This window comes from Saccostrea cucullata, unplaced genomic scaffold (genome assembly GCF_032062105.1).
Source record: "Saccostrea cucullata isolate Sc308-1 unplaced genomic scaffold, CSIRO_AGI_Scuc_v1 ctg687, whole genome shotgun sequence".
NCBI lineage: Eukaryota > Metazoa > Mollusca > Bivalvia > Ostreida > Ostreidae > Saccostrea > Saccostrea cuccullata.
This window is the reverse complement of record NW_026925479.1, coordinates 191,820-200,655: the sequence shown is the minus strand read 5'-3', so window position 1 is coordinate 200,655 and position 8,836 is coordinate 191,820. Positions and strand designations below refer to the sequence as shown.

Below are 8,836 nucleotides of genomic sequence, written 5' to 3'. Positions count from 1 at the left end.
TTCAAGCGGGGGACAAAAATATAAAATCAGAAAATGTAAATAAAAGTAAGTTATATCTTTCTAATTAAAATTTGATCAAAACAAATAGATTTCCGCATGAAACCTGTAGGTATCAAAGCAATTCGAGAAAAATATGTATTTCATAAAATTCATAGTATAGACTTAAAAGTTTGTGTTATCAATGCAAAACATCAAAAATCAGTTTTTATTTTATATTATTGTTGATATTTTTATATATTTTATTGTTAAATAGTTAAAGTTAATATTAAACTAGTGCTAATTGTAACGGGGACCGTTACAGATGTTCCCCAAACGCTCCCCAAATCCCTTTTTGTGCCTAATTCCTGTAAGACATTTTACAAAATATGATCAGTATCGAAGGATTTCATCAAAGAATTATAAAAGGGTATAATGATATCAACTATATGTCATTTAACGCATTGTACGCGCACGCACGTGCATGCAAGATGGTCATAGCATGTTGTCTAAACAATTAGCATATCTATATATCTTGAGAATAAATAAAAAAAATCTTTACAATATATTATTTTAATGTTTCTTTTAAAAATATTGGTCCTTTTGCGTATTTCGCGCGCGCACGTGCATGAAAGAATGTTCGTGCATTCAATTTTGATAGTACCATTATGTAGGAATCCATGATACCTATTCATATTCTAAATTTTATCCCGTTTCGTTGAAAACTAAGAAAGTTATAGACAATTAAAATATCAGCCAATCAGATTGCAGCACATGTGCATGCGCATGTTTTTCATGATAATTCTTATATACCATGCTGTAGATCTTTATAATGTATAACCATGTTCAAATTTTCAAAGGATTTTGTCGAAAAACAAGAAAGATACTGAGACTTTAGTTTCAGCCTATCAGAGCGAAGCGCACGTGCATGCGCGTGAGATCTTACTATTTTGACCATGTCATCTAGTCTATGCTTCTGATATATCCTTATATTATAACTTTCAAAACATTTCATAAAAAAATTAAATAGTTACGTTTATATCAATTATATTGGACATTTCTAGTGTTGCACGTGCGCGCTCTTGCAAGCACACGTGCATGCACATTCTTTCATGATAATTCTTTTATACCAGGCTTTATATCTCCCTAATGTATGACTATATTCAAAATTTCAAATGATTTTATCAAAAAACAAGAAAGATATTGAGACTTTAGTTTCAGCCAATCAGAGCGAAGCGCACGTGCATGCGCGTGAGATCTTGCTATTTTGACCATGTCATCTTGTCTATGCTACTAATATATCCTTATATTATGAGTTTCAAAACATTTTATCTAAAATTAAAAAAGTTACAGCAATATTCATTATATTGGTCATTTCACGCGTTGCACGTGCACGCTCTTGCAAGCACGTGCGCGCAAAATGACCTTCGTTCCGCAAATCTACATAACATGCCTACTGACCCTAAAAAGGTTTCACCTTAGTCAGATGTGTAGTTTACAAGATCATTCGCGGAAAAGATTTTCCCAGGAAGAAGAAAAATAATAATAACTAGTGCTAATTGTAACGGGGACCGTTACAGATGTTCCCCAAACGCTCCCCAACTCCCTTTTGGTGCCATATTCCCTATAAGCTTCATTAAACTAGAGGTACTGTGAGCGATGAGCTCACTAAATGATACCCCCCGCCTCCCACATGGTTATAACTGGTGAAAAAGTCCGTGTTTTCCTGTGGCCGGGAAACCCAAAATATGTGTCGGATCAAAAAGAAAAATAGGAGGTGCACAATGGCAATATGTAATAAAGATTCTGTGAAAGTTTCATCAAAATTCATTCAGCGGTATGAGAGGAGTTGAGGATAAGAGATGGGTACCCCAAAGCGTAACAGACGGACGGACGGACAGACAGACGGACGTACAGACGGACGGACGGACGGACGGAATTAACGATTACTATATACCCTCCCGCTTTTCAAGCGGGGGGTATAATAAAACAAACTCTATGCATTTGAGACTTTAACAACGTTTACCCAGAAGTGTACCAATTTCATTCAAATTTTAGCATTGCACGCGTGCGCATGTGAATGCATGTGCGTAATGACCATATAATCTTGTCTTTACAATGTATAGATTTTAATATACTAAATATCAAAGTATTTAATCCAAACGTATTAAAAAATACGCCAATTCAAGTGTATTTTTGATTTTACTCATTTCACGTGCACGCACGTACTCACATGAGCATGGCGACCATACTTTCTTGTAGAAGTCCATTACATCTATCTATGTTCTAAATCCCACCCCGTTTGGTTGAAAACCAAGGGAGTTATAGCTGTTCGAAGTTTCAGCCAATCAGATTGCAGAGCACGTACATGCACATGTATACATGTGCATGGTGACCATGTCTTCTTGTAGAAGTCCATTATATCTATCCATATTCCAAATCCCATCCTGTTTGGTTGAAAACCAAGGGAGTTATAGCTATTTAAAGCATAAGCCAATCAGATTGCAGCGCACGTGCATGCACGCGTTTTCAAAATAATTGCTATATATCTTATTGTAGGATATCCTAATACATGCCTATATTTAAAATTTCAAAGGATTTCGTCAAAAAACAAGAAAGATATTGAGACTTTAGTTTCAGCCAATCAGGGTGAAGCGCACGTGCATGCGCGTGAGATCTTGCTTTTTTGACCATGTCATCTTGTCTGTGCTTCTAATATATACTTCTAATATGAGTTTTAAAGCATATCATCAATAATTTAAATAGTTACGTCTGTATCAATTATATTGGACATTTCTCGTGTTGCACGTGCGAGCTCTTGCAAGCACACGTGCATGCACATGCTTTCATGATATTTCTTTTATTACGGGCTGTAGATCTCCCTAATGTATGACTATGTTCAAAATTTCAAATGATTTTATCAAAAAACAAGAAAGATATTGAGACTTTAGTTTCAGCCAATCAGAGCGAAGCGCACGTGCTTGCACGTGCGATCTTGCTATTTTGACCATGTCATCTTGTGCATACTACTCATATATCCTTACATTATGAGTTTCAAAACATTTCGTCTAAAAATAGAAAAGTTACGGTTATATCCATTATATATTGGTCATTTCAAGTTTTGCACGTGCGCGCTCTTGCAAGCACGTGCGCGCAAAATGACCTTGATTCCGCAAATCTACATAACATGCCTACTTACCCTAAAAAGGTTTCCCCTTAATCGGATGTGTACTTTACAAGATCATTCGCGGACAAAATTTTCCCGAGAAGAAAAATAATAATAATAATAATAACTAGTGCTAATTGTAACGGTGACCGTTACAGATGTTCCCCAAACGCTCCCCAACTCCCTTTTTGTGCCATATTCCCTGTAAGCTTCATTAAATAATACAAACTCTATGCATTCGCGACTTTAAAAACGTTTACCAAGAAGTGTACCAAGTTCATTCAAATTTTAGCATTGCACGCGTGCGCACGTGAATGCATGTGCGTAATGACCATATCATCTTGTCTACACAATTTATTCCAATATACTAAATATTATAGTATTTAATCCAAAAGTGTTAAAAAAAATACGCTCATTCAAGTGTATTTTTGAATTTACTCATTTCACGTGCATACATGGGCATGGTGACCATACCTTATTGTAGAAGTCCATTACATCTATCTATGTTCTAAATCCCACCCTGTTTGGTTGAAAACCAAGGGAATTATAGCTGTTTTAAGTTTTAGCCAATCAGATTGCAGCCATAGTACACGCACGTGTATGCATGTGCATGGTGACCATACCTTCTTGAAGAAGTCCATAATATCTATCTATGTTCCAAATCCCATCCTGTTTGGTTGAAAACTAAGGGAGTTATAGCTATTTAAAGTTTCAGCCAATCAGATTGCAGCGCACGTGCATGCACGTGTTTTCATGAAAATTGCTATATATCATGTTGTAGAATATCCTTATGCATTGCAAAGTTCAAAATTTCAAAGGATTTTGTCAAAAAACAATAAAGATATTAAGACTTTAGTTTCAGCCAATCAGAGCGAAGCGCACGTGCATGCGCGTGAGATCTTACTTTTTTGACCATGTCATATTATGTATGTTACTAATATATCCTAATATTATGAGTTTCAAAGCATATCATCAAAAATGTAAAAAGTTACGCTTATATTCATTATATTGATCATTTCTCGTGCTGCACGTGCGCGCTCTTGCAAGCACGTGCGCGCAAAATGACTTTCGTTCCGCAAATCTACATAACATGTCTACTTACCCTAAAAACATTTCACCTTAGTCGGGTGTGTAGTTTACGAGATCATTCGCGGACAAAAAAGTGCCCAGGAAGAAGAAAAATAATAATAAGAAACAGAGTAAAAACAATATGTTCCCCAACTTCGTTTGGGGAACATAATAATAATAAGAAACAGAGTAAAAACAATATGTTCCCCAACTTCGTTTGGGGAACATAATAATAATAAGAAACAGAGTAAAAACAATATGTTCGCCAACTTCGTTTGGGGAACATAACTAGAGGTATTGTGAGCAATGAGCTCACTAAATGATACCCCCGCTTCCCATATGGTTATAATGGCAAAGTCCATGTTTTGCTGTGGCCGGGAAACCCAAAATATGTGTCAGATGAAAAAGTAAAATAGCAGGTGCACAATGGCAACATATAATAAAGATTCTGTGAAAGTTTCAATATTTACATTTGCAAATGTTTCCCTTATAATGCCCTATTTGAACAAGGCGTTTTTACATCTCCGTAAAATACGTTCGTTATGTGACCATTAATTGATTGTTTAGTCATAAGCAATCTACGTAATTTGATAGTGATGTCATAAGCGATCGCCGTTATCAACACATTTAATTTATACCGTTGAGTTTTGAAAAAAAAAATCTTTATGGATTTCAAACTTTACTTAAGTACCTTGCTATTTGTAATAAATCAGTCACAAATGTAAATATAAGTAATAAGGTATCATTTTTTGAGTTTTATTGGGACGTTAAACGGGTTGGCTTATGACCAAATCTTCCGTAAAGCCCTTCGGGCTCTATGAGATTTGATCACGTGACCAACCCGTTTTACATCCCAATAAAAATCAAAAAATGATTCCTTATTTCTTAATTAAATTTCACTCAGTGGTATAAGAGGAGTTGCGGATAAGAGATGGGTACCCCAAAGCGTAACAGACAGACGGACGGACGGACATACCGATTACTATATAGTATATACCCTCCCGCTTTTCAAGCGGGGGGTATAAAAAGATGCTTGAGTTTCTTTCTGTAAGTTCGTATCTGTATCTGTCGAATATCGCATGGATGCGAAGTTTGCTCCATTATAAGCAGACCTATTTGAGCAGAATTTATTCAAAATCTTATACATGAGCTTGATGTGGCCTTCAACATATCAGCAATGTATTTCAACATTTAAAGTTATTTCCATTCATATATGGACACGCTATATCCCAATGAACTTGAAATAAAAGATACCACCGTGTCTGGCACAGATTTTTTATATTTTGAGAGTATTTGTAAAAAAAAAAATTATCAAAGTTAATGATAAACATGATGACTTCAATTTAATTTTTCAATTGTCAACTTCCTTTACTGGTGTAAAAATAAACCTTATCACCTGCAATTCTCAAGAACATTACCTACGACAAATTTCAAAAACAAAGTTCGTTATAGACAAACAAGTTGATTAAACAAGAATATCAGCGATCGCGTTGAAATTCATCATTTCTCAAGTTCTATCCTTCTCAGCAAATAGAATCTAGCATTAATGAAGTATAAATAACACAGCCTTTTTTTCGAAAAGCAGCAATATTTCTAATATCTTAATTAAATATGAAGAGTTAAATATGAAGGTAAATAAACAAAATCAGTCACCGTCTCCGTCCTTTAGCTGAAAATAATTTTCTCGTGAAATATGTGGACGAAGTCAGACCATATAAAGATGCCTTTGTTCATTTATATAAGTTTCAAGTAAAAAGAAAAAAAACAATATTGAATATCATTGTACACAAGAACAGTGGGTCAGCAGAGTGAGTGTTTTACACGTCAGTAGAACAGGAATGCGTGGCAGTATGTGCCAGTGGAATGGTCTCGGATATCTCATCGTCATTGCTTTCTTCGAATATCAGTTTCTCACTCTCAGCCTCCGTTGAGATCTGACTGTATAATATCTCGCCATTAATCTGGATGTCTGATAATGACTTGCAGCACGGGCTGTTAATTTCTGCTACGCTGTAAGATTCGCTACATCCTGTTAAAGGCAGACCTATTTGCATTTCATCTGTTGTGGTGTTTCCGGCTGAATTGCTAGTTTTGGTTTTCTTTGCCTCCCCTGAATTCTTGTTTTTCATTTCAAAATTATTCTGGTTTTCATTTATTAAACTACTTGCTCCCAAACATTTCCGAATCCATTTTGAAATGGTACGTCGGAATTCTATACTCATAGAACAATACAGAACAAAATTAATGCTATTGTTTATCAAGGCAAGGATGTCCATTGTATCCCCAAGTGGAATGTAAACAGTATCGAAAAAATTCCGAAGAGTCAGGCTCATCACGAGTAATATCCCTTGCGGAAGTTCTGTCACTAAGAAGAGCACCATTACAATGAGCAACATGGCAGTGGTTCGTGATGTGTTCAAAGGACGATTCATCACAACACCCAATTTAGACAGCTTTTTGCGGTTAACTCGCCCATGGTTATCTAAAGTCTTGAGCAACAATGCTCCGAAAATCATCATTAACATACAAGGGATTATTTTAGCAATGATGCTATACAAAATAAAACTGATAAACACGCCAACTTTTACATTTGGTGTTCCAAGATGTGGGTCATCGAGAACTTTTATTTTTGGAAGTATGGTTCCATTTCTCTCCAAGGGCACGAGTTTTGAGGACATATAATTTGGAATCAAAAGGAGAATTGATCCAACTATCACTACGGACACTGCAATTCGACAATGCGTGATACGGCGCATATGTGTCAAACTTCCAGTTTCCGGTGAATGAATATGGACGTAGCGAAAGATAGCTAATGAAACCCCGAGCCATATAGAAATCGTATGAGTTAACGTGGATAGATTAATGTAAAACAACAGGAAATTCATCCATCCATGACTATTCTTTTCTGGAGAGAGCGAATTAGTAGGAAATTCAATATAAAAATGGATAACAAATGGCAAATATGCCATCATAGTTACGATGTCAAAAAACGCTATCCATGTCAGAATGGTGTTAATTGGCGTGTGCATGTGTTTTCTTGTGAGAACTGTAATGTTGATAATGTTAGTCGGGATTCCAAAACAGCAGACGATTAAGCTCAGGCAGCCATGCCACTTCCCGTACCATTTACTGTATTCCTCTAGTGACAGTCCCATCCCGATGTTTGTTAAGGAAAAAACACACCTGTAGAAGAGATGAATCACAGTTATAGTGAAAAAATACAAGACATATGAGATGATTGTGGTGATTAAAATCAATTCTTTAAGTTACAGATACACGTCTTTTTAAATAAGATATACATGCGATAAAATCCCTTGCCAAGAATTCAGATTTTACCAATTAGATGTTATGTGCACATACGTCTAGAGATTATGCTTCTGTAATCATTCAAAATGGTATATATTCCTAACAAATTCCAGAATAATTCAAATATTTCAAAACTGCTTAATTATTCCGTGTTGACACCTGTACAATCTGCATGAAATGTGTGGAGATAACGAAGGGTATTCGAGCTCAAAAGTCCATTAAATATAACAAAATAGGAGCGGGGCAAACACGGACCTCCATTCATTGGCAGATTTGACTTGTTTACCGTTCTCGCAAAATCGCAGCTAGCGGCAATCATCTGCAAACAGAGTAATTTTCTTCCTGCGAACAATTTTGTGTGCTGCGAACAATTTTGTGTGCTGCAAACTTGCAGCAGACTTGCTGTAAACTTGCAGCAGACTTTCCTCAGGGCTGCAGCAAACAAAATAGTGTGGTAAGGGATAAACTTTAACACATAAAGCAAGAAATTTTCTCATATAGAAATCAATGTAATAATCTTAAACATTTTGCATCCTAATAACTGCGTGTTTTCTATTATAACCATGTTCTTAATTATGCGGTACTTATTTTTAAAAATCAGGCAGACTGAACCACCGACATCCTGTGAGAAGAAATTAATTGTCTTTTCCAAGAGAAAGTGTTTAAGTCATTTTTCACAGTACGTATATATATTCAGAAAGTTTTAATTTCTTTAATTTACAAGATCACCTACCGAAAGTTTTTTTTAATATTAATTAAGCTTTGATTTTAAATGTCGAGTAATTCTCACATTTTCTTTAAATATATAACATTTAAGTTGAAAAGGGAATAAAAATATGCATACTTTTTCTGTTCTTTTTTCTAGCTGATACCACAACTAAGCTGCACGATGATAAAAACTTCCTTATCGAGAAGTTTTCGCCGTCCGTCTGTTTGTTTATTTAATTTTGTCTGTCTTTCCACCCTTACAATTTTAATGGTTGAAAGTACAAAAATTCTATTTATTTTCATTAAATAAAGTTTAAATTTACAAATTATTTCCAAAATTGTATAGGTCGCCATATTATTTACGACGGGAGACGTAAATAAACAGAAGCATATGTCAAAATCAAAAATCGTACATTTTTTGTAAACAGTATCATAAATATTTTGTAAAAACCGAGTCAAATGCATAATTATGATGCTGAAAGTTCCAAAATACTTGCTACTTATAAGATACTTTTGAATTGTGAATATCAGGGAAACTATTTTACATTAGAAGTACAATAAAGATGCCTGAATGAAGCTACCTGACCAGGAGTTATTGCCCTTGTCAACACA

At 35.2% G+C, this 8,836-nt stretch overlaps 1 protein-coding gene across 1 annotated transcript; it reads right to left on the bottom strand.

The window, feature by feature from the left end:
* Positions 1-5,574: 5,574 nt before the first annotated feature.
* LOC134268935 (G-protein coupled receptor dmsr-1-like) lies at positions 5,575-7,372 on the bottom strand. Its single transcript, XM_062751170.1, has one exon. It carries the CDS (start codon positions 7,363-7,365, stop codon positions 6,028-6,030), a length of 1,338 nt encoding a protein of 445 aa, XP_062607154.1. The 5' UTR covers positions 7,366-7,372; the 3' UTR covers positions 5,575-6,027.
* Positions 7,373-8,836: the final 1,464 nt, after the last annotated feature.